This window comes from Spermophilus citellus (genome assembly GCF_964194105.1).
Source record: "Spermophilus citellus genome assembly, chromosome: 2".
NCBI classification, from domain to species: Eukaryota; Metazoa; Chordata; class Mammalia; order Rodentia; family Sciuridae; genus Spermophilus; species Spermophilus citellus.
In genome coordinates, this window is record NC_138183.1 from 235,418,283 (window position 1) to 235,445,718 (window position 27,436).

Consider the following 27,436-nt stretch of genomic DNA (forward strand, 5'->3'; position numbering starts at 1 on the left):
GGATCACCTGGGGGCATAAAGCTTTGGGGATGCTTGGGTGTGGTTTAATTGAATCCAATTTAAATTATTTTAAAAATATGAGAATGGACCCAATTGAGTAGAAAGGAAGACAGGTATTCAGGATATATGTGTGTTTATGCATGGGCTCAGGCTTGTTATTAGGTTTTACACTGCTTGGAAAAGATCATTTCCTTAAATCTCCCCTGTGTTGGTACCTCTTATACTCCAGAATGGGGTGGGAAGAGGTTGGAACTGAGAGTTGGGAATCATGGGTTAGAATTTTGATTCTGCCACTTAACATCTTTGTATCTAGTTTCCTCACATATAAGATGAAGCTTGAGTCTGTCCCAAGTAAGTAACAAGATGGCTATAAAGAGTAGATGAGATCATGGGTATAAAAGTTTACGCTTTGCAGCAGGTAAACTCTAACATTTGCAAGGATATTAGTTTAAAAAAGAAAGAAAGACCAGTTTTTATGCTCAAGGAACTCATGATCTAGCTGAAAAGAGAAGAGTGACCATCTGAAAACCACAGAAGGCAATTTTCAAAGGAAGCCATCCTCAAGCAGCCTGTGGTAGGACCTACCTGAATGGAAAAGCTCTCAGTGCTGAGGCTTTCCTAGGAAGGAAGATGGTATTTGAGGGGACCAGTTATCTCTGTCACAGATGAGATAGGTTCTCTCAAGTCTCATGAAATGTAAACATTTTGCTTGGTTGATGGGAAAGAAGCAGCAACGTTAACTAAAGTAGGAACGCTGTTGCAGTGATAAGGGCTTCTCCAGGTGGCAGTGCCAGACAGCCAGCTGTACCCAGATGGCAGCTGCAGGACAGCAGCAGTAAGCCAGATGCTCTTGGCTCAGTCTGCACTTCAGCTTTTCCTTGGATAGGAGATCCTTGATGTGATGCTTTGCCTCCTCCTTATTAAAAGAACAGCACTCACATAACTCAGAAGGTAGCATTGGCGCTTGACTCATGGTAGAACACTCACCAAAGAAAAAGAACTCAAACTGGCAGGTTTAATTAGGAAATGTCTCTTTCTTGCACCTCTTTTGGCTGACCTTCCCGTTCCCCAGGTTAAGTTTTCACGTGTCCATGCCCTTGCATAAGCTGCTTAGCCTCTGGTTTCAGTGGAATTAAAGACGTGAATGAAGCTGGACAGCTCGTTTAGATCGGCATCCTGCTTCTGTTAGGGACTGAGATGAACCTCTGCTTGGTAAGAACTGTCTTCTTTCAGAAGGCTGTATTGGTCCACAGCAGAACAGCTGATAATGGAGTAACATGCTTGTCAAAAATAGAGAACAAAGCTTTGCTTTTCAGAATAGACGAAGCACTGTTTGGAGGCACTGGAGATAGCCTGTGCAGTTGTGGGCTTGAGGGAGCCAGAGTATGGAATTACAGCAGCAGGTACCAGTGCCTTGGGGCTTAGTGGTCTCAATTAGGGGCTACCAAAGTATCTGGAATTTCAAGGACAAAAATCCAAGAGAAGACAGAACCTCAAGGGAAGAAAGCGAAACATGTGTATGCAGCCTTCCCTCCAGGTGTTTGCTACTTCCCAAGTACATATGGCCTGAGAGAGACCCAGGAGCCCTGTAGAAAGTGGCAGCTGGGAGCTAATGAGCAGTGCAGGTAATCCAGCATCCATGCAGAGCACTGTGAGATAAAGTTGGTGTTCAAGGCCTGACAAGGGAGAGGTGTCGTGGTAAATACCCTGGCCTTCAGGTGGAGGCCCAGGAGGGTCACACATTTGGAGTAAAGGAGAGCTAGAATAAGCTAACTGTGACGTGGCTGGAAACTGCCTCTGAGGGCATTAAAGAGGACTCACTGTGTTCGCTGCCTGCCATGAGAATATGCCAGACTTTTAGGAGGAAAATAACCCAGGTCATCCAAAACCTCTACAGTTGTTCAAGAGCATGCCTGACATCCAATAAAGAATTAAAACATGGGACTCAGGTTGTGGCTCAAGTGGTAGAGCGCTCGCCTGGCATGCATGAGGCACTGGGTTTGATCCTCAGCACCACATAAAAGAAAATAAAGATATTGTGTCCACCTAGAACTAAAAAATAAATATTAAAAAAAAGAATTAAAAACATGCTAGAAGTTGAAATCAGATTACAAAACTGAAGAGAAAAAACAGACAGTAGAAAGAGACCAACAAGTGATTCAGATATTGAAGTTTTTAGTCATTAACTGACTGTGTTCAAGAACATAGAAGAAGAAAATATGAATAAGATATAAGATCTACTTTAAAAAGGTCTGGCTTGGGGTGTAACTTAATGATAGAGTATATTTGTAGATTCATGAGGCTCTGGGTTTGATCTCTGCCCCCCTCAAAAAGGTCAAGTAGAATTGAAAAATACAGGATTTGAAGTTAAGAATTCAAGATGTGGGGTTATTAGTAGGTTGGACACCAAAGAGAAGGTAAAATTTTTTTTGAATTAGAGGGAAAGTTAGAAAACACCCAGATGGAAACAAAGAGAATAAGAGACATGTGGACACAGTAAAAACACTGTGAACTATGTTTCACACACGTGTACTTGAAGTCCCAGAAGAGGAAGAAAGAGTGAATGAAGCAGTATTTAAAGATTATTTGCAGAGGGTTTTCTAAAATCAGTGAAAAACACTGAACCACAATTCTCAGGAAAAATTCCAAAAACCGCATCTAGGCACATCTTAGTTGAACTTTATAAGCCAAAGACAGAGAAAAGCTTAATTGTAGTCAGCAGGAAGGCATATTACCTTCACAGGTACCCTAGTTAACCTCAGTATCAGTAAAAATGTGCGTTAAGCCAGAAGACAGTGGAGTTATATTGAAAGTTATATCTTAAAAGACAATGAGTGGGGGCTGGGGATGTGGCTCAAGCTGTAGCGCGCTCGCCTGGCGTGCGTGCGACCCGGGTTCGATCCTCAGCACCACATACCAACAAAGATGTTGTGTCCGCTGAGAACTAAAAAATAAATATTAAAAATTTCTCTCTCTCTCTCTCTCTCTCTCTCTCTCTCTCTCTCTCTCTCTCTCCCCCACTCTCTCTCTCTTTAAAAAAAAAAAAAGAAACCTCCCTCCTGTTTAAAAAAAAAGACAATGAGTGTCTAACTAGAATTCTTTACCCAACAAAAATATCCTTCCAAATTTAATTGGATTTTAAAAAGTTTTTAAACCTATAAAAACTGAGAGAATTTGTCACCAGCTGATTTGCAGCAAAGGAAATAACAATAAGATCTTGTGGTAACAGGAAGGTAATTTGAGATGGAAGCTTATATGCATGAAGAAAACAAATGGAAATATATGATAAATGTGAATTTACTTTTGACAACAATAATAAGGTTTTGTAGGATTTAAAATATGTGAGTAAAAAATATTTGACATTGATACAGAAGATGGAAGAGAGTTTTTGCATTGTTTGGTAAGCTATAAAATTGCTTATTTAAGATATAATAAAATAGATTAACGATACTTTGTTAGGAAAGCTACTAAAAGAATCATGAAAGACTAAATAACCAGCAAACTAATAAATAAGAAAAATATGGAGTAATTATATATATATATGTGTGTGTGTGTGTGTGTGTGTGTATTTAATTAGTTAGTTTTAAAGGTGAGAAAAGAAAAATGAAGGAACAAAGAATAGAAGAGCAAATAAATGGAGTGATCAGACACTTAAACCCAGTCATATCAATACAGGCTATATGTAATTAGAAGCTAAAGATGATTGGAGAGGATAAAATATTAAAAACCAATTACATGAGGACTGCCCCACCAACCACCTGACCCATGCCAGAACTCAGGCCCTACCCCAGGACCATCCTACCAACCAGCAGATCCATGCTGGAGCACAGGCCTAGCCCACCTCCATCTTGGGAGACTGCAGCCATCACCGTAGCCCTTCCCACGCAGTATCCTCCACCTTGGGACAATAAATGGGGCCTGGAGGCAGCTGCATCTCTGAACAGGCAGCCCAACCTTTCAGCCCCATCTCTGAAAGTGGTTGCATCCATCTTGGGACACCCCCACTGCTATCTTGAGTTACCTCCGCTATTGCCATTTATGGTGGGACACCAGCCAGGGTCTAGAAGCCCAACACCCAGGTGAGGTACAGGTCATCTGCAGGGACACTATAAGATAGGGTAGAAACTGAAAACCTCAGATCCTCACTGCAAGAAAGGAAGACACATATACAACATGAAAAAACAAGGGAAGAAAGTGCCCAAAACAAACCAAGATAATACAATGTTAGAATCCATTGACAGCACAGTTGATGAAAAGTCAGAGAAGGAGTTCAGAATGTACATAATTAAAATGATCCCCGAATTAAAGAATGACACAAGTGAGCAAATACAGGCAAAAATTGAGCACTCCAACAAAGAGATAAGGGAGTAAATTCAGGTAACCATTAATCACACCAACAAAGAGATAAGAGAGCAAATACAGGTAGCAAAAGATTACTTCAAGAAAGAGATAGATTCTGAAAAAAAAAATCAGAAATCCTTGAAATGAAGGAAACAATAAATGAAATTAAAAAACTCAATAGAAAGCATCACCAACAGACTAGATCACTTGGAAGACAGAATGTTAGATAATGAAGACAAAATATACAATCTGGAAAATGAAGTTGACCACACAGTGAAGATGGTAAGAAAACATGAATAGAGCATCCAAGAATTATGGGATAGCATTAAAATCTAAGTTTTATCAGGATAGAGGAAGGAGATTCAAATCAAAGGAATGCACAATCTCTTCAATGAAATAATATCAGAAAATTTCCCAAACATGAAAAATAAATTGGAAAATCAAATATAAACTGTAAGATACAGAAATCCCTCATATCATGCTCAAAAAAATTAAATTTAATTTAAAAAAATCAAATACAAGAGACAGGATACCAAATGTACAAAATTACAATAGATATACATCAAGGCACATTATAATGAAAATGCCTAGCATACAGAATAAGGATAGAATCTTAAAGGCCACAAGAGAAAGAAATTAGATCACATATAGGGGGAGACTAGTTCAGATCTCAGCAGATTTTTCAATCCAGACCCTCAAAGCCAGGAGATCCTGGACCAACATATACCAAGCTCTGAAAGAAAATGGATGCAGACCAAGATCTTATAGCCAGCAAAATTAAGCTTCATATTTGATGACAAAGTTGAAACCTTTCATGATAAACAAAAGTTAAAAGAATTTACATTGAGAAAGCCTGAACTACAGGGCATTTTCAGCAATATATTCCCAGAGGAGGAAATGAAAAACAACAATGAAAATCAGTAAAGGGAGGAACTACACTAATGGAAAGGTGAATCCAGGGAGAAACCAAGTCAAGTTAAATACCATAAATAAACAAAAATGGCAGGGAATACAAATCATGTCTCAATAATAACCCTGAATGTTAATGGCCTAAGCTCACCAATCAAAAGACTAGCAGATTGATAAAAAAAAAAAGACCCAACAATGTGCTGCCTCCAAGAGACTCATCTCATAGGAAAAGACATCCGAAGACCCAAGGTAAAGGGTTGGGAAAAATCATACCACTCACATGGACTGTGAAGCAAGCAGGGTTTCCATCCTAATATCAAATAAAGTAGAATTCAGGCTAAAGTTAATCAAAAGGGATAAAGAAGGACATTACATACTGCTCAAGGGAACCAAACACCAACAAGACTTAACAATTATAAATATATATGCCCGAAACATTGGAGCATCTACATTCATCAAACAAACTCTTCTCAATGTCAAGAGTCAAATAGACCACAACACAATAATTCTGGGTGATTTTAACACACCTCTCTCACCACTGGATAGATCTTCCAAAAAAAAAACTAAAAAAACTATAGAACTCAATAATATAATCAATAATTTGGACTTAACAGACATATATAGACTATTCCATTCATTAACAAACAAATATACTTTCTTCTCAACAGCACATGGATCCTTCTCCAAAATAGACTATATGTTATGCCACAAAGCAACTCTTAGCAAATACAAAAAAATAGATACTACTCTGCATTCTGACCATAAGGACTGAAATTAGAAATCATTGATAAAATAAAAAATAGAAGCTACTCCAACACCTGGAGACTAAACAATACACTGTTGAATTATGCATGGGTAACAGAAGACATCAGGAAGGAGATAAAAAAAATGCTTAGAGGTAAATCAGAACACCGATATAACTTATCAAAATCTGTGGGATATCATGAATGCAGTACTAACAGGAAAGTTCATTGCTTTAAGCTCATTCATTAAAAGAAGAAAAAGTCAACAAATAAATAACCTGACATTATATCTCAAAGCCCTAGGAAAAAAAGAACAAACCAACACCAAAAGTAGTAGAAGACAGTAAATAATTAAAGTCAGGGCAGACATCAATGAAATTGGAACAAAAGAAACAATTCAAAAATTAACAAAAGAAAAAGCTTGTTCTTTGAAAAAATAAATAAAATTGACAAACCCTTAGCCACCCTAATGAAAAGAAAGAAAGAGAAAACTCAAATTAATAAAATTTATGATGAAAAAGGAAAGATCACAATAGACACTATTGAAATACAGACAACAATTAGAAACTATTTGAAAATCTATACTCCAGTAAAATAAAAAACCTCAAAGATATCGAGAAATTTCTAGAGACATATGATCAATCCAAACTCAGTCAAGAGGACAAACACAATTTAAACAGATCAATTTCAAACAAGGAAATAGAAGATGCCATCAAAAGCCTACCAACCAAGAAAAGCCCAAGACCAGACGGATTCATAGCTGAGTTCTACAAGACCTACAAAGAAGAATTAATACCTAATTCTCAAATTATTCCATGAAACAGAAAAGGAAGGAACCCTTCCAAACTCATTCTATGAAGCTAGTATCATCCGGATACCAAAACCAGGCAGATACATCAAGGAAAGAAAATTTTAGACCAATGTCCCTGATGAGCATTGATGCAAAAATTCTCAATAAAATTCTGGTAAATCACATACAAAAACATATTTTAAAAGTAGTGCACCATGATCAAGTGGGGTTCATTCCAGGGATGCAATGTTGGTTCTAAATATGGAAATTAATAAATATAATTCATCACATCAATAGACTTACAGATAAGAATTGTATGATTATATCAACTGATACAGAGAAAGCATTTGACAAAATACAGCACCCTTTCATATTCAAAACACTGGGAAAACTAGGGATAGTAGGAACATGCTTCAATATTGTAAAAGCTAACTATCATTAGCTTATTATCAAGGCCAGTATCATTCTAAATGGAAGAAAATTGGAAGCATTCCCTGTAAAAACTGAAACAAGTCTGGGATGCCCTCTTTCACCACTTCTGTTCAACACAGTCCTTGAAACTCTAGCCACAAAGTTAAAAGAAATGAAGTGTCGGACCGGAAGATGGCAGCCAAGGGAGTGCAGCACACCAGTACGCTGCGCCACTGTGTGGGAGAAACACGAGGTGAAATGGCTGAAGGCTACCTTGGTGGGAATCCCCAGTGAAATTGAAGTGCTCCAGAATCTAGAGGTCAAAATTCCAGCGCGCGGGATTCGGCTGCAGGGGCTTGGTAGCGGGCGATTTCTCCGCACGGAGCGAAGCAGTACTTGGTCGGCGGACCGCCCCGTGGATGGAGTCTGGGACGCGCCCGAGTTAATTAGCCGCGAGTTACCAGAGAGGGATTACAGCGAAGCGGATTCTGCAGGCTCCTGCCAGTGGCACACTAGCCGCGCTGAGTGCTGAATTCCAGCTTTGAAATACAGGAGAGAATCGGTCCAGTTCGTTTCCCGACACCGGTCGGAACACGCAGGAGAACTGCAGCCGCCATCATGGAGAGCTGACGCAATCATCCCTGTTTTCTACTGATCTCAGCTCATTCAACTACAGAACAGGTGATTCCAGGCTGGTATTTGCCTGCGTCGCGCAGACAGATCGCTCAGGCTCGGGATTGGAAACTCTGAGGAGAATACTCTTCAGGCCTCACCCCTGGCAAGGCGGGCGCCGGGCTTTGAGCGGCCAGATTCTAGTTCCCCGGGTTGCTTTGGCCCAGGGCGGGAGATCCTTCTTGGCCCGGGGCTAGGGAACCCGCGGCGACTGTGTCTTTGACCCTGCCCCTGTCTGAGCACACACTGAGCTGGGAGAGGTTGGAGCTGCCAGGTCCGGGCGGGGGCCGCCTGGGCCTGAGGCTGGGGTACCTCTGTGGACCCTGCTCCGAGCAGAGTGTGGCAGGGATCGGAGAGGCTGGGTTCTGGCCCTCGTGGCTGCTTGAGCCCAGGGCCGCGGAGCCTGCGGCGACCGCGAGCTGTGGCCAGCCACAAGTGAAACTTGCGACGAGGGGCAGCGGGACTCTGTCTCCTGGAACAGTTTTGACCCGGAGCTGGAGAGCCCGCGGGAAGTGCGTCTTAGACTCTGCTCCAAGGGGAGCGTACACCGAGCAGGGAGAGTTTGGTGCGGCCAGGCTTGGGCACCTAGCAGGGAGAGTCTGGTGCGGCCAGGCTTGGGCTCCCGGGGCGGCTCTGGCCTGGGTTTGGGGAACCCGCGGCGGTTACCCTGAGGAGCCTGCTCCTAGCAGAAAGTGGCGGGGATCGGAGAGACCGGCTCCTGGCTCCCGAAGCGGCTCTGGCTCAGGGTTGGGGATCCTACAGGGACTGCTTCTTGGTCCGGGTCCTGCTGGGTACTGCGGGGGCCTGGAGGGCAGAGTGGAGCTGCCTCCTGTGCCCAGAGCAGGCTAAGGGTCCCGCCGGTGTGGTATCGCGACACCCCAACTGCAGCTGGGGCCGAGGAGAGTAGCCGCCCACGCCTGGAACAAGACCAGCGACCCGACGGCAGGGTAGCCAAGTCAACCCACTTGGAGTAGAGGCCGTGAAGAGCTGCCATCTGACCCTGCAAGGTAGGCAGTCCTGCGTCCCACTGGCAGGACAGGCTCGGCAGCCGGCCAGTGTAGTGGACGAGTAGCATCGAGGCAGTCACGTCACACTGGTTGGAGTGGGGGTTGAACAGAGCCGCCGCCAGCATCCGGAAGGAGCCCAGAGACCCGTTGGAGAGGCAGTTAGGTACCCCCACTGGGAGTGGGGGTTGAGCAGAACTGCAGCCCAGGCCCGCAGGGTGGGCAGATCTGAGACCCACCGGCGGAACAGGCTTGGAGGCCGACCAGCGTGGTAGACACGTCACATCAATTGGAGTAGGGGTGGAGAAGAGCTGCTGCCCACGTCCGGATCAGGACCAACGATCCGAGGACGTGGTAGGAACGTCACCGCAATTGGAGTGGGGGCAGAGTAGAGCAGCCACCCGTGCCCGCAGGGCGGGCAAACCTACGACCAACCAGCGTAGTATATAGATCACCCTGATTAGAGGAGGATCACAGCCACTACCCGCCCTACAAGAGAGATATCCCAAATATACAAGAGCAACAAAAATAAACAGGGGGAAAAATTTCAAAAACACAACAGTTTCACGAAGCAGAAAGAAACGCAAGCAACATGAAAAGACAAGGAAAGAAAGGACCACAAGCAATGCAGGTCAACTCAACCCTAGAAGAGGTAATAGCTGCAACAGATGGAATGTCAGATAAAGAGTTCAGGATATACATGCTTCAGATGATCTGGACTCTCAAGGAAGACATGAGACAGCAAAATCAGACAATGAAAGATCACATTGACAAGGAACTACAGAAACAAATCCAGGAAGTAAAAGATCAATTTCACAGGGAGCTAGAAGTAATAAAGAACAAACAAATAGAAATCCTAGAAATGCAGGAAGCAATAAACCAACTTAAAACCTCAATTGACAATACTACCAGCAGAATAGATCACTTAGAAGTTAGAACATCAGACAATGAAGACAAAGTATTTCAACTTGAGAAGAACATAGACAGTTCAGCAAGACTGCTAAGAAACCATGAGCAGAACATCCAAGAGATATGGGATAACATTAAAAGGCCAAACTTAAGAGTCATTGGGATACAGGAGGGCACAGAGCTCCAAACCAGAGGAATGAACAATCTATTCAATGAAATAATACGAGAAAACTTCCCAGACTTGAAGAATGAAACAGAATCCCATATCCTAGAAGCCTACAGGACGCCAAAAGTGCAAAATCAGAAGAGATCCACACCTAGACACATTATAATGAAGATGCCCAACATACAGAATAAGGAGAGAATTTTAAAAGCTACAAGAGAAAGAAAGCAGATTACATTTAGGGGCAAACCAATCAGGATAACAGCTGATCTCTCAACACAGACTCTGAAAGCTAGAAGATCCTGGAATAACATATTTCAAACACTGAAAGAAAATGGGCTCCAACCAAGAATCGTGTATCCGGCGAAATTAAGCTTCAGGATGGAAGATGAAATTAAAACCTTTCACGATAAACAAAAGTTAAAAGAATTCGCAGCTAGAAAACCATCTCTTCAAAAAATCCTTGGCAAAACATTACAGGAAGAGGAAACTGAAAATAACATTGAAAACCATCAGTGGGAGATAGGACAGTAAAGGGGGGAAAGTAACCAAAGAGAAAAACTAATCAGGTTTAGTAACATAAATAAACAAGTATGACTGGAGGAACAAACCTAATCTCAATAATAACCCTAAATGTTAATGGCTTAAACTCACCAATTAAGAGACACAGGCTAGTCGAATGGATCACAAAACAAGATCCAACAATATGTTGCCTACAGGAGACGTATTTGATAGGAAAAGATATACATAGACTGAAGGTGAAAGGCTGGGAAAAATCATTCCACTCATATGGACTGCGGAAACAAGCAGGAGTGTCCATACTCATATCAAACAAAATAGATTTCAAGCCAAAATTAATCAAAAAGGATAAAGAGGGACACTGCATACTGCTCAAGGGAACCATACACCAACAAGACATAACAATCATAAATATATATGCCCCAAACAATGGTGCACCTACGTTCATCAAGCAAACTCTTCTCAAGTACAAGAGTCTAATAGACCACCATACAATAATCATGGGAGACTTCAACACACCTCTCTCACCACTGGACAGATCTTCCAAACAAAAGTTAAATAAGGAAACTATAGAACTCAACAACACAATTAACAACCTAGACTTAATTGACATATATAGAATATACCACCCAACATCAAGTAGTTACACATTTTTCTCAGCAGCACATGGATCCTTCACAAAAATAGATCATATATTATGTCACAGGGCAACTCTTAGACAATATAAAGGAGTAGAAATAATACCATGCATCCTATCTGATCATAATGGAATGAAACTGAAAATCAACGATAAAAGAAGGAAGGAAAAATCATGCACCACGTGGAGAATGAACAATAGGTTACTGAATGACCAATGGGTCATAGAAGACATCAAGGAGGAAATTAAAAAATTCTTAGAGACAAATGAAAACACTGACACAACATATCGGAATCTATGGGACACATTGAAAGCAGTTTTAAGAGGAAAATTCATTGCTTGGAGTTCATTCCTTAAAAAAAGAAAAAACCAACAAATAAATGATCTCATACTTCATCTCAAAATCCTAGAAAAAGAAGAGCAAAATAACAGCAAAAGAAGTAGAAGGCAAGAAATAATTAAAATCAGAGCTGAAATTAATGAAATTGAAACAAAAGAAACAATTGAAAAAATTGACAAAACCAAAAGTTGGTTCTTTGAAAAAATAAATAAAATTGACAGACCCTTAGCCATGCTAACGAAGAGAAGAAGAGAGAGAACCCAAATTACTAGCATACGGGATGAAAAAGGCAATATCACAACAGACACTTCAGAAATACAGAAGATAATCAGAAATTACTTTGAATCCTTATACTCCAATAAAATAGAAGATAGTGAAGGCATCGATAAATTTCTTAAGTCATATGATCTGCCCAGATTGAGTCAGGAAGATATAGACAACCTAAACAGACCAATAACAATAGAGGAAATAGAAGAAACCATCAAAAGACTACCAACTAAGAAAAGCCCAGGACCGGATGGGTATACAGCAGAATTTTACAAAACCTTTAAAGAGGAACTAACACCAATACTTTTCAAGTTATTTCAGGAAATAGAAAAAGAGGGAGAACTTCCAAATACATTCTACGAGGCCAACATCACCCTGATTCCTAAACCAGACAAAGACACTTCAAAGAAAGAAAACTACAGACCAATATCTCTAATGAACCTAGATGCAAAAATCCTCAATAAAATTCTGGCGAATCGGATTCAAAAACATATCAAAAAAATTATACACCATGATCAAGTAGGATTCATCCCTGGGATGCAAGGCTGGTTCAATATACGGAAATCAATAAATGTTATTCACCACATCAATAGACTTAAAAATAAGAACCATATGATCATCTCGATAGATGCAGAAAAGGCATTCGACAATGTACAGCATCCCTTTATGTTCAAAACTCTAGAAAAATTAGGGATAACAGGATCATTCCTCAACATTGTTAAAGCAATCTATGATAAGCCACAGGCCAGCATCATCCTGAATGGAGAAAAATTGAAGGCATTCCCTCTAAGACCTGGTACAAGACAGGGATGCCCTCTCTCACCACTCCTGTTCAACATAGTCCTCGAAACACTGGCCAGAGCAATTAGACAGACGAAAGAAATTAAAGGCATAAAAATAGGAAAAGAAGAACTTAAATTATCACTATTTGCAGACGATATGATTCTATATCTAACAGACCCAAAAGGGTCTACAAAGAAACTATTAGAGTTAATAAATGAATTCAGCAAAGTGGCAGGATATAAAATCAACACGCATAAATCAAATGCATTCCTGTATATCAGCGACAAATCCTCTGAAACAGAAATGAGGACAACTACTCCATTCACAATATCCCCCCAAAAAATAAAATACCTGGGAATCAATCTAACAAAAGAGGTGAAAGACCTATACAATGAAAACTACAGAACCCTAAAAAGAGACATAGAAGAAGACCTCAGAAGATGGAAAAATATACCCTGCTCATGGATAGGCAGAACTAACATCATCAAAATGGCGATATTACCAAAAGTTCTCTATAAGTTCAATGCTATCCCAATCAAAATCCCAACAGCATTTCTTGTAGAAATAGATAAAACAATCAGGAAATTCATATGGAATAATAAAAGACCCAGAATAGCAAAAACAATGCTAAGCAGGAAGTGTGAATCAGGCGGTATAGCGATACCAGACTTCAAACTATACTACAGAGCAATAGTAACAAAAACAGCATGGTACTGGTACCAAAACAGGCGAGTGGACCAATGGTACAGAATAGAAGACACAGTAACCAATCCGCAAAACTACAACTATCTTATATTTGATAAAGGGGCTAAAAGCATGCAATGGAGGAAGGATAGCATCTTCAACAAATGGTGCTGGGAAAACTGGAAATCCATTTGCATCAAAATGAAACTGAATCCCTTTCTCTCGCCATGCACAAAAGTTAACTCAAAATGGATCAAGGAGCTCGATATTAAATCAGAGACACGGCGTCTGATAGAAGAAAAAGTCGGCTATGATCTACATACTGTGGGGTCAGGCCCCAAATTCCTCAATAGGACACCCATAGCGCAAGAGTTAACAACCAGAATCAACAAATGGGACTTACTCAAACTAAGAAGTTTTCTCTCAACAAAAGAAACAATAAGAGAGATAAACAGGGAGCCTACATCCTGGGAACAAATCTTTACCCCACACACTTCAGATAGAGCCCTAATATCCAGAGTATACAAAGAACTCAAAAAATTCGATAATAAGATAACAAATAACCCAATCAACAAATGGGCCAAGGACCTGAACAGACACTTCTCAGAGGAGGACATACAATCAATCAACAAGTACATGAAAAAATGCTCAACATCTCTAGCAGTCAGAGAAATGCAAATCAAAACCACCCTAAGATACCATCTCACTCCAGTAAGATTGGCAGCCATTAAGATATCCAACAACAACAAGTGCTGGCGAGGATGCAGGGAAAAGGGTACACTTGTTCATTGTTGGTGGGACTGCAAAATGGTGCAGCCAATTTGGAAAGCAGTATGGAGATTTCTTGGAAAGTTGGGAATGGAACCACCATTTGACCCAGCTATTCCCCTCCTCGGTCTATTCCCTAAAGACCTAACAAGAGCATGCTACAGGGACACTGCTATATCGATGTTCATAGCAGCACAATTCACGATAGCAAGATTGTGGAACCAACCTAGAAGCCCTTCAATAGATGAATGGATTAAAAAAAATGTGGCATTTATACACAATGGAGTATTACTCTGCAATAAGAAATGACAAAATCATAGAATTTGGAGGGAAATGGATGGCATTAGAGCAGATTATGCTAAGTGAAGCTAGCCAATCCTTAAAAAACAAATGTCAAATGTCTTCTTTGATATAAGGGGAGTAACCAAGGACAGGGTAGAGACGAAGAGCTGGAGAAGAAGAATAACATTAAACAGGGATGATAGGCGGGAGGGAAAGTGAGAGTTAAGGGAAATTGCATGGAACTGGAAGGTGAGCCTCAGGGTTATACACAATTACATATAAGAGGAAAGGAGGAGTAGGAGAAAAATATAAGTGGAAGAAACGATTTATAGTAGAGGGGATGGAGAGAGAGTAGCGGGGGGAGGGGAGGGGAGGGGTGAGGGGACAGTGGAGAATGGGATAGACAGCAGAATACATCAGTCACTAGAAAGGCAATTTGTAAATCAATGGAAATGTAACTGATGTGACACAGCAATCTGTATACGGGGTAAAAATGGGAGTTCATAACCCACTTGAATCAATCTGTGAAATATGGCATAATAAGAACTATGTAATGTTTTGAACAACCAACAATAAAATAATTAAAAAAAAAAAGAAATGAAGTGTCAGAGAAGGAGTTCAGAACGTACATAATTAAAATGATCTACAAATTAAAGATTGACTTAAGTAAGCAAATTCAGGCAAGAATTGATCAGCAATTAGACCAAAGAAAGCGATACAAAAGGAAAAAAAAGAACTCAAACTATCATTATTTGCTGACGATGTGATTCTGTACTTAGAGGATCCAAAAAATTCCATCAGAAAACGTCTAGAATTAATAAATGAATCCAGCAAAGTAGCAGGATATAAAATCAATACCCATAAATCAAGTGTATTTCTATACATCAGTGATGAATCCTGAAAGAGAAATTTGGAAAACTACCCCATTGCCTCAAACAAACAAACAAAAAAAAAGTGAGAATCAACAAGAAAGGTGAAAGACCTCTACAATGAGAACTACAGAACACTAAAGAAAGAAATTGAAGAAAACCTTAGAAGATGAAAAGATCTCTCATGCTCCTGGATAGGCAAAATTAATATTGTTAAAATGGCCATACTACCCTAAATGCTATACAGATTCAATGTGATTCTAATTAAAATCCCAATGTCATTCCTTACCGAAATAGAAAAAGCAATCATGAAATTTATTTGGAAAAATTAGAGACCCAGAGTAGCCAAAATAATCCTTAGTAAGAAGAGTGAAGTAGGAGGTATCATAATACCAGACCTTAAACTATACTACAAAGCTATAGTAACAAAAACGGCATGCAGTTGGCACCACAATAGACCAATGGTACAGAATAGAAGACACAGAGAAAAACCTTTTATCTCATACTAGACAAGGGTGCCAAAAACATATATTGGAGAAAACATAGCCTCCTCAACAAATGGTGCTGAGAGAACTGGAAATCCATATACAGCAAAATGAAACTAAACCCCTGTCTCACCATGCACAAAATTCAACTCTAAGTAGATCAAGGACCTAGGAATTAGACCAGAGACCATCCACTTAATAGAGGAAAAGTAGGCTCACATCTTCATCATGTCAGATTAGGCTCAGACTTCCTTAACAAGACTCCTAATGCACAAGAAATAAAATCAAGAATTAATAAATGGGATGGACTCAAACTAAAAAGCTTCTTCTCAGCAAAAGAAACAATCAATTTGTGAAGAGAGAGCCTACATTTTGGAAGCAAATTTTTGCCACATGAATGTCAGATAAAGCATTAATCTCCAGGATATATAAAGAACTTAAAAAACTTAACACCAAAAAACCAAAGAACCCAATCAATAAATGGGCTAAGGAGCTGAACAGATACTTCTAAGAAGAAGATATATATTTGATCAACAAATATATGAGGAAATGTTTAGTATCTCTAGTAAATAGAGAAATGCAAAACAAAACTACTCTAGGATTTCATCTCATGCCAGTCAGAAAGCAGTTATCAAGAATACAGACAACAATAAATGTTGGCGAGATGTTGGGGAGGAAGGCACACTCATACATTGCTGGTGGTACTGCAAATTGGTGCAACCAATCTGGAAAGCAGTATGGAGATTCCTTAGAAAACTTGGAATGGAATCACCATTTGACTCAGCTATCCCACTCCTCGGTCTATACCCAAAGAACTTAAAGTCAGCATACTATAGTAACACAGCCACATCAATGTGTATAGCAGCTCAGTTCGCAATAGCTAAAATGAGGAAACAACCTAGATGCCCTTCAATAGATGAATGGATAAAGAAACTGTGGTATATATACACAATGGAATATTACTCCACATTTAAAGAGAATAAAATGATAGCATTTGCAGGTATTTGGATGGAGTTGGAGAATATCATGCTAAGCAAAATAAGCCAATCCAAAAAATCAAAGGCTGAACATTCTTTCTAATAAGTGGATGCTGATCCATAAGGCAGGGGGCGGGGTGGTTGGGATAAATGGAGGAACTTTGATAAGGCAAAGGGTAGGGAAGTGGGAGCAGGCGAGATGGTGGGATGAGATGGACACCATTACCCTAGGCACATGTATGCCTGCACATATGGTGCAACACTACATCATGTACAATCAGAGAAATGAAAAGTTGTGCTGCATTTGTGTACAATGAGTCAAAATACATTCTGTCATATGTACCTAATTAAATAAATAAATGTTTTAAAAATCTGAAAAAAAAAAACAACCTTTTTACAAGATACAAACTTGGGACAAACTTTGCACAAAATTTGAAAGTAAAATTTTGGAAAAATTATACCTATATGTGCATATACACATGGGGGGCTCTTCTGGGGTGCTGGAATGTTCTCTTACTCGGTAGTAGTTGCAGGATTATGTACTTATGAGAAAATTCATTGGTCTGTTACATTTGAAACTTTTGCAGTTTACAGTATGTATATCTTTAAAAAAAAGACAAAATGGACTTGATATAACACATTGGTATTTTCATCAGCACAGTTTGTCTTATATCTAAATTGACTCCAGTGTGTATTGCATTCTCTTCTGACTGCATTTGGTGAACGCACCCACTGATGGAGCTGGCTTGCACAGCAGGGAACATTTCCCTAGGCACCCCCATCTTGGGAATAAAGGAATCACCTAGACCCGGGTCCAGCACCTAGTTCCCCACTGTCTGGCTTGCTCACTTACAGCTCTGCTGTTTTCTTTCTAGGCACGGTGGTTCTGGGAAGCATACTTCCAGTCGATTAAGGCCATTGCCCTGGCTACTCTCCAGATTATCAATGACCGGATCTACCCATATGCGGCTATCTCCTATGAAGAGTGGAATGACCCTCCCGCTGTGGTGAGTGCGTTCAGTGCTGTCCCACCATGTGAGACATGGTCAAGCTGTCAGGGTGGGAGAAAGGAAAAGGAACTATAGTTGTAAAGGTTACTTAAATTCTGTCCTTCTAATGTCCTTCTGAGATGAGAGAGTGCTTTTTAAACGTGGGGACTGAATTAATTCTGAACCGCTGACAAAATAAGAAATGCGGAAACAGCAGCTCCAGCTTTTTCTCAGTGTGCTTAGGAAGACAGTCTGTTTATTTATGGTCTAGATAAGTGGGGAGGCGTGAGTCTTGGAAATCAAAGACTTCCTGATGATTTTTGGAGTCCTAGTGCTAAGAACTCTTGAAAAAGTTCTGGAAGCAACTCAATAATAAGCTTGTGTTTAGAGCCTCCTCTCCCCACCGCGCTGCGTGCTCTGCGTGTGTTATGACAGTTGACATTCCGACCCCTGGGAGGAAACCAGTGAGCGAGTGCCATGCCGATGCCGCAGCCCTTTGCATTGCCACAGTGCTTGCTGTGCCTTCCAGAGAGAGAGGGCACAGACAGAGGCTGTCCTCGGGGCTCCTCCTCGCCCGCGGGTCGCTAGGCACTTGTGCTGTGGGGAGTTGCCTTGCTTGTCCCGAGTTGGCCTTCAGCTAGAGCTGCAGGCTGCTGCCTGCTGTCTTAATGCAGGACCTGCTTTTCTGTTCCCTTCCCTGCCCTGTCTGTCCATCCTTCCTTCTTTCGTCCAGCCCTTTTTGAGTGGGGACTAGGTTTTAGGCACTCTACGAGGCAGTCCTGTCCTCTCTGCCATTTGGGAAGCTAGTGAAGGAAGCTCCGTGTGTAAGTCCTGTACCGGGGTGGACCGCAGGGGCACAGGGCAAGTGTCGCACCTCCTGGGACGCCCCTTAAGGGGTGAGGACATATGCTTGTGGCAGAAATAACAGTGAGTACCTTTTGCCTGATGAGGTGGCATTTCCTTCTTCCCATCCCTTTCTTGAATCTGTTTCCAAAGGTGACCTTTCACAATGTTTCCATTCGTAATTAAGCATAATTACATATTTAAAAATGCAAATAGTATCACGCTATAATTTTTTTTCTGCACCTGCCTTTTCTATATTAAGGACAGATGGTAGAGTCGCTTCCATTTCACTCTGTAGAGTTGTTTTGGGGTGTCTGTATGCCACTCTCTTGTTTGGGGTGCCTATGTGATACATCTATTATTGGCAGACATTTAGACTGTTTTCTTTTTTCTACTTTCTAACAGTAGATATAATACAAGGGACATTCTTTCTTACCTTTACATGTGAATATATGAATATGTCTACAAAAATAATTCCATCTGATAAATTGCTTAAAGAAAACACATTTTGAATGTTGATAGATAGTAACCAATTGCACTTTCAAAAGCCTGTAGTTTCCATAGGGAGCATTTTGGGTGTTCTGGTTCTCCATGCCTCAGTAACCCTGAGTTCTTTAACTTTTGCTTATCTACTTAGGTGAAAACCAACCTTTCATGTGTATTTTTCAAGTGGAAGGTCAATACCTTTATCAGGTTCCCCCAAATAATCCCATTTGTGTTTTGGTTGATATTGAATTTTTAGGTTGTTTTAGGCAGTACTCATGGTACTTAGAAAGTGTCATGGACAAAGGAGAGAAGGAGCCATGAGCACTGTGTAAGGTCTTACTACATGGAAGATTTATCTTTCTAGCTGTATATTTAAAAGTTTTATTGTTATAGGTTGTTCACAAGTCCTGATTAATTTTTTCTTTAAAAAATACATTTTTTTCTTAAATTTTTAATCTTGTGTTCTGATAAAGGAAAACTTTCTGACTTGATAGTTTCTGCATGGTTACCATTTGTGTAAAGACACATTTTGTTTTTTGTGTATCAGTCTTGTAACTGTGCTCTTCCTGAATTCTATAGGTATTTCACTTTTTTTAAGGTGATTTTCTTACATTTTTTTAGATAAATAGTTATATCTACAATTGCTAATTTTTCTTCTTTCGATATTTGTACTGTTTTTCTTTTATCTAATCACATCAACTAGTACTTGTAGAACAGTGGTAAACAGTGATCTGAAGAGAAGGGCAGACCCTTTCCAGAGAAAGGGAGAAAGTTTGATTCCATCCAGAAGGAACCACAAACTCAAAGGTGCAGGGGAATAATGGAACGGGTGGGTTGGGTGACTTCAAGGAGCCCGCATGGCAGGAGACAGGATGTCCTGAGGGGGAGAGGCTGGGCTTGGAGAGGAGCAGATGGTGGGACACGAGGTGTCTGCATGAGGGTTTGCAGTGCTTTCTGTGGACTGAGGTCACTGCGGCTTCTGAAATAGGGTGTGCCATGGTACGCATGCACAGGGACCAGCCTGCGTGTGACAGCCGTGTGGAAAGGGACCGTGCACAACAGTGGAGGCAAGGTTGGAGGCAACAGACTGCTCCAGGGACCCAGGAGAGAACTAAGCGAGGACAGCTAGAGCCATCTCTGGGTGGCTGACTGCTCTGACTGGCGAGAGAGGGAGAAGTGGAGGAAGACAGAGATATATTGTGTAGTTTATCCAGAGAGGGAATTTGGACATGGTGAGGGGACATTGGGATCCAGACTCCATCTAATGGCAGGGCCTCCCCAGGCTGGCCGCCGTCTTCCTCTCCAGGACTCTCTCCTTGCTCCCTTTCAGCTTCTAGATTTCTGGCAGCACAGTGCTTCCTTCCTTCTGTGGACACCCCGTGCTTTCCTTCTCTGCGTCTTTGTGAGGTTGGTCCTCCATAGCACGCCTTCCTCCACCACCGACCCTACACGTCCACATCTTAAGCGTCTCCCAGGGCCTACTCTTACACGTCTTCCTTCTCTGCCTTCTCCTTGTAACTCTTAGAGCACATTATCTGTTTCTTTCCTGAAAGTTGTAAGCTTTTCTAGGACATTTCTAATTTACCTTGGTATTCATCATAATACCTATGATAATTTAATTCAGATTAGCCCTATGATATATAAAAGGGGGAAGGAAGGATGGAGAGAGGGAGAAAGGGAAGCAGGGATCAGGATCCCAGATATAAGCCAACTAACACTTGTTCACAGGCCAACGTGATATCCATTATTTTATTTGACCCTCATCCTGCTGGAAAAGTAGGTAAAGTGACGCTGTTTCTCATCTGTGAAGTGGTCATAGTGAGACTGACTCACCGTGTCTGATGACTTGTCCAAGGTCACATAATTATCAGGTTGTGTAACTGAGAACCAGGTCTTCTACCTACAACTCACCCTGTGTGGCCTGTGGGGTTCTGTGGGAGCCATTAAGCCTCCTCTGGGCCGTTCCCAGCATATGTGCAAGTTTAAGCCAAAGAGTATCGCATGTGTTCCTCTACAGGAGAACTCACGGGTGGTGGTCATGACTCAGAAAGTGTGAAGTAGTGGGACTTTATCCTGGGCACCAAGAGAAGTTTAATAAGAATAAATGGTTGGAATTTTAGTTCTCTTTATAAGAACATGGACTAGGAGAAAATATGAAATTTTGTAGTTTTTAAATAGGTGTTTTAGTTGAGTACAGAATGGTTAAAGTGGGGGCTAGGGTTGTAGCTCACTGGTAGAGCACTTGCCTAGCATGTTCAAGGCCTGAGTTCCATCCTCAGTGCCTCAGAAATGGGCAGGGCCGGTGTCTAAGTGCTGAGCTCTCAACATGGGAAAAAACATGAGCATAAAAAGCAAAAGCTTTATGTATAACTAGGAGAGCTATTATGTATATTTTTCTTTAACTCTTTCTTAAATGGTCCTTTTTAGGAGACTTTGGTGTCTGTCATGCCCCAGGAGCTTAGGTGATGAGACCTGATTTAAAGCAGTGGCCTTACATTTCTGTATCTTCAGAGAAGCAGTGAACAGGAGGCCTGAGTGCTGGTGATTTATAGTTAATTTCCCCCCCTTAGAAACATTTGACCAACTCTAGATGGGGCTACTCTGAGCCCAGTCTGCAGGGGAGTCTCTCCCTAGATTCCATCAAATTTACAGTGTCAGGCACCCAAGGTGGGAGGAGGTGTGGATCGTGGTCAGTAAATCAAGGAATGGTCTGTGCTTCTCAGAGATGTGCTGTTGGAGTCTGCCCGGAGCTGAGAGTCTTCTGTTGGCCAGATGCAGCTGCCTTAACTTCATGTGAGAACGGCCTTGGTGTGAGGATGACAAATCAGTGTGGTGTGGCCTTCAGAGGACTTCTGTCACCAAGTGCTTTGTGGTTCTTGTCTGTAAAATGAGGCCGATTACATGAGCCACACTAGGCCACACCCTCAGAACATGATGGAATTGGCCGCATTCGTTCTCAACCATAGCCTGGAAGCCGTGGGTCTGTGTGGATTGGAGGCTTGGCCCTGGGTTTTGAATGGTCTCTCAGGAAGGGTTTCTCACCACTGTCGAGCTTCATCGCCACAGAAGGATGCGTGTTTTTATTGTTAATTTTCTTAGCTCCTAACATCTAGGCTGCCTGTATTTTTTACCTTCTGTTTCTCTGTCGTCTGATCTTTCTTTCCTTTTCGCACCTATCAGCAAAGCTTGGTTATCATTCTTCACAGTCTACTCCGGCTTTGCTTCTATGGTGCCATTTCTGGCCTTGCAGAGGCCTTGGCAGGCCTTTGTCCTTGACTCTGGAGCTAACCAGGATAGCTGGATCTTTCCTCAGTCGCCCTCCTTCGCCTTACCTTTGCTCCTCCAGATACAAGGAGATATATAGACATACACGTTAAACTGAGAATGCTCGGATTTCTGGCATGTGCCACTAAAACAATATATTCTCAGTGACAATTTAAAAAAATAAAATGTAATGTAGCCTTAGATTATGTAGTGAAGTATTTCCTGTGTTATTTGTCTACAGTATGAATTTGCAGCCCATATTATCAATATTTTTATTTTCTCTACTCTTTTGATAGGACCTTGGGTTTCTTTCAAGTTTTTCATCATAAGTAATCCAAATGAAGATACACCCCATTTTTCTGTTGTGCATTTACCATACCAGACCTGAAACAGAAAGGGGAGGTTGGAAATGTCCTCATTGATGAGGAATTCAGAGAAGTGACTTGAAACAGATTACTGTACCCATCATGAGCGAGCTTCTTCCAGTGGAATCTAGCCAGCATGACACCTTAACTGCCATAGTCTTGGATCAGGGCTGGGGAGTGGCAGAACCCGCACCTGGCATGTGTGGGGCACTGGGTTCCAGCCTCATCACCACATTAAAAATAAATAAATAAAGGTATTGGGTCCTCAACTGAAAATATATTTTTAAAAATGCCTCAGATGACAACTGCATATTCACATGGACCTCTTTGAGCCTCAGCTCAAGTCTAGTTTTTAAAGAGGGAAAGGGCAAGGGATCGGCTAGGTGAGAGTTACACAGAGCAGTTGATGGGCAAGTCCTGTCCATAATATCAGAATCAGAGTTGGGGGAAGAATGTGGGAGAGCTTTTGGGGGCTCTTGCAGCAGCTCTCAAGTGTTAGTGTACATTAGACTCTCCTGAAAGACCTGTTAAGGTGCAGAGCCCTGCCATTTCACCCCAAGATTCACATTGGCTGCGTCCAGGGCGGAAGTCTAGAATTTGCATTTCTAGCAAGTTCCCAAGTCTTAGGTGCTGATGCTGGCTGATCTGGGAACCATATTTTGATGTGGGATGATTTATTGTCTGTATCCTAATTCACTGATGAGAGAGGGCTTGCTTTCGTTCTTTCTCTCTTTCTCTTTCCCTCTTTTCCCCTCCCTATCCCCCATCCATTTCCTCTTCTTGACCCCAGGGCACCTATGGGAAGCATCCAGAGATTAGGTTCAGGCTGCATCTATTTCAACTACTTGAAGAACTCAGGGCTGCCTGTGCTTAGACGCCCAGATAGCGGCCCTCGCTCATGAGGGTTGTGATTGTACAAATAGCTGAAAATATCACTCAGCTCTGAATACTAACGAGCAATAGATCATCTGCCAGCTGAGGAAGTGCCAGCTCAGATGTATGAAGCAGAACTCTGAAGTTGAAAAGGTACCAGGTTAACAGTCTGTTAGCTCAGCTCAGCGCCCTTGAGCTTCCAGGCTGTGGAATGTTTCTCTGGAATTCTGGAGCGTCCCCTGCCCCCCAGGAGGCCTTCTTGGCATATTCTCAGACCCTCTTCTTCTTGCTGCCTAGACATGATAAAACTATGAATGGAATTTAGGAATTTTTGCTTGAATTTTAGATAACTTTAAGCTTTTTGAAATCTTATTGTTTTTAGAGACATTATATTTATTGGATTCCATTGCACAAGTAGTCCAGAACACTACCCTAAATTCTAGACCTTTCCATGAGGGCCATTTACTCCTGTGGAAACAAGCTAGACAGCCATGGGTGATCAGCAGTCAGGGAATAAGGAAAGCTGAGCTGGGTCTGCAGTGGGAGCGTTGGCTGATTCTGGTCAGATACAAAATGTAAAAGACTGGGTCACAAGCCAGATCTGGGTGGAGCATGTATAAGGAATATGAAAGGACAAACTTGGAGATGTTGCTACGATGATCCTGTCAGTCAAATCCTTTGTACAAGTATCTAGGCCCTTCCCAGTAGAGACAGGCTAATATGCCTGGTTAGGGTATTTGTATCTGTGTGGCCACCCAGATGCTGGATGAGTTGTCACACCTCCTGTCCTTGGATGTGGTCCTGTCTCCTTTGTTTACTTGTAGTCCACTTTTGCAGCTCTGGCTTTCCTGGGTCAAACCCCTGCTTCCTGACACCCCATGGCTTGTGGATAGGCAGCAGGTGGAGTAGTTCTTAGAGCGTGTTGGAGCTTGGTCTCCCAGCAGGGTCATCAAGAACACACTCACAGTTTTGGCAAAGGCGTCCTTCGTGCACCAGCTCTCACTTATTAGCACATCTGTTCCCTTCCTTTGGTTTCAGGAGCCACTGTGGTTCTCCCTTGAGGTCTGCTTAGGTGATTTACACACAAGCCACCAGGAAAACACAGTGGTTAAGTGTTCTAACCTTAGGATGCCTGGAGAGGAGAGGATCTCAGCCCAGGGCCATAGGGCCCTGGAGGTGATGGAAGGAATGTAAGCAGGCATCAGATACTGAGCCACAGGGATTTATTTGGGAAGCAAGGAATACACACTCGAGGGGGAGCACAGGCTGTCTTCAGAGGGAGATGGGCTTTGGGGATTGGGGGCTTTTAAAGGAAACTTGTTGAGGGGTGGGTATAGGAAGGTGTGTGGGGATGACATTGGTCACAGGACAGTTGGTGGTGTCTGGCCACCTCAGGATCCTTGGGGTGATGTTGTCTCCTTTGTCTATCAATACTTCACATTGGGTAAGTACCCATGAGGATGGGTTTCAAATTTCCCTGTGTTCAATCTAGTCTAAAAATGGGTACATTAGGGGCCAATTTTCCTAAGTGGGTGAATTTCTAGGAACATTGAGATTGTGGATGAAGATTTGCAGATTCCCAGGATGAGGGAGCCCCAGGCCTGGCAGAGAACTAACTGGCTGGGGGGAGAGGCCCAGGGAGCTCTGGCCTGAAGCCCCTGGAGTGAAGGTCCAGTCACCTCGGCCTTGCCGTGTATCCTTCATACCTGTTTTTATTTCTTTTAGCCTGCCTCAAGGAAATGAATCTCCAGTCCTAATATTCTGTCCTTTTACATGTCTCCAGATCAGTAATGTTTGAGTGTAATTTTCCAAGAAATGGGTCATTATAGCTATAGATTAGAAAAATTTCCACATTGTTTTTATTAGAGGTTGATGATTCTTGGCTTTTTTGGCTTCGCCCTTTTTTCTCAGCAATGTTGCTTTTATGTTTTAAAAATTACTATGGCTTAACACATGTATTCAAACAGTCAAAGTATAGAATAAAAATTAGGGTCTGTTCCCAGGGGCAGCTGCTTTTAACTCAGCTTTCTGCTATTGATTTTTCTATTTCCCCACAGAATATGTACAGTGCAGTCTTTTCACTTTTTACTGAGTGTCGCCTGGCTCCTTCCAAGTGAGCAGCTTTTCCTGTTCTCTCCCCTTCACCTGCACGATGCTCTCCTCCCATCTTGCTGTTGGCTGTATCGTCATTTTTCAGTATATGTATTGTGTGCATTATTAGGACTATATAAATATTATTTTCAACTAAACCAAGTCCTAATGATTAAATTTCCTTTCATTTTTTTGCTCCAGATCAAAAACAAATTTTTATGATTATTAAAGCATATTAATTATGCAGATCAATGGACTTCATTATGACATTTCCATACATGTATATGTTGTGTTTTGGTCCTGGCCCCCTCCCTCCTCTTCTCTCTGGCCCTCCTCTGTCTCCCCTCCCCTTCCCCTTTCCTAATGGTCTTTCTTCTGCTTTTGGGTCACCTATTGTTGTTGTTTCCACATGTGAGAGAAAGTGTGATATTTGACTTTCTATATCCAGCTTATTTCATTTAACATGAAACTCCATTTCCATCCATTTTCCTGTAAATGACATAATTTCACTCTTATTTACTGCTGAATAATACTTTATTGTGTATGTGTACACACACATAGACACACACAGACACACCAGCTTTCTTTGTCCACTCATCAGTTGATGGGACCTTGGATGATTCCATTTCTTGGCCATTGTGAATGGTGCTGCCGTATGCAGGTATCTCTCTTATATGCTGATTTCATCACCAGGAGTGATATAGCTGAATCAAATGTGAGTTGGGTGTGTGGTTTTGTTTGTTTGTTTGACCTCCATTCAGTGTTCCATGGTGGCTGGTGGGAATTTACCATTTACAGTTCCACCAGCACTATGTAAGGATTCCTTTTTCTCCACATCCTCGCCAGCATTTGTTACTTTTGTTGTTGATGATAACCATTCTGACTGGGGTGAGGTGATACTCAGTGTGATTTTTGTTTTCATATCCCGGGTGGCTGGAGATGTTGAACATTTTTTCATATATTTATTGGCCATTTGTACTTCTTTTCAGAAGTGCCTGTTCGGGCCATTTGCCCATTTTTGATTAGATCACTTGCTGTTTTGCTGTAGGTCGTCTCTTCCCTATTGATTGTTTCCTTTGCTGTGCAGAAACTTTTTAATTTGATGTAATCCCATCTGTCAATTCTTGTTTCTGTTTCCTGAGCTGATTGTCCTATTCTGGAAGTCATCGTCTCCATTATCTTGACGTGTTTCCCCTGTGTTTTCTTCTAGGGGTTTCAAATGTTCAGGTTTTACATTAAGGTCTTTGATCTATTTTGAGTTGATTTTTGTACAGAGTAAAAGATAAGGGGGTCTAATTCTAACCTTCTCACATATGGATTTCCAGTTTTCCCAGCACCATTTGTTGAAGAGGTTATCTTTTCCTCGCTGTATGTTTTTAGTACCTTTGTCAAGAAATTAGTTGGTTGTTAATACATTTATTCCTGGGTCTAGTGTCCTTTCTTGTATGATGTTTTATTTCCAGGGATTTAATAGTTGCCTTTTTTCTTTCTTTTCTATGGTCCTTTCACTAATTAATTTTTGCTAAATGCTCAGATAAAATAGAAAAATGATCCAGCACAAATAAATCATAGGTTTCTTCTTTCCTTTCCCTTCCCTTCCTTCTCCCCTGCCCAGCCCTCTGCCTTTTCTCCTGCTCTGTTTGGGCTGGTCACTCTCCAGGTCTCTTGCACAGTGATCATCCTGACCCTCAGTTTGCCCAGATTCCGGGGACCCCTTCTTTCTCTCTGCTTTATTAAATTCCTTGTTTCCAAATTCCAACTTTTTTTTGGCTGATTTTTTTCCAGTAGTTTCCCAAGAAAGGGACTATGGGAGATAAATTTTCTGTATCCTTACATGTCTGAAAATGTTTTTATTCTATTTTATATTTGATTAATAGATGGACTAGTGTAGAATTCTGGTTTAGGTGGATTTAATTTTCAGTTTTAGAAATATTGCTGTAATGTCTTTTTGGGGGTGAGGGGGCAGTGGGTA

At 41.5% G+C, this 27,436-nt stretch overlaps 1 protein-coding gene across 1 annotated transcript in view; it reads left to right on the forward strand.

Annotated features, from left to right (window-relative positions):
* EXT2 (exostosin glycosyltransferase 2) overlaps positions 1-27,436 on the forward strand; it is a 154,555-nt gene that overhangs the window by 64,792 nt on the left and 62,327 nt on the right. The window contains exon 8 of the mRNA XM_081278809.1: positions 17,429-17,560. Within this exon, the coding sequence (XP_081134935.1) occupies positions 17,429-17,560 (132 nt within the window). The remainder of the gene's footprint in view (positions 1-17,428; positions 17,561-27,436) is intronic.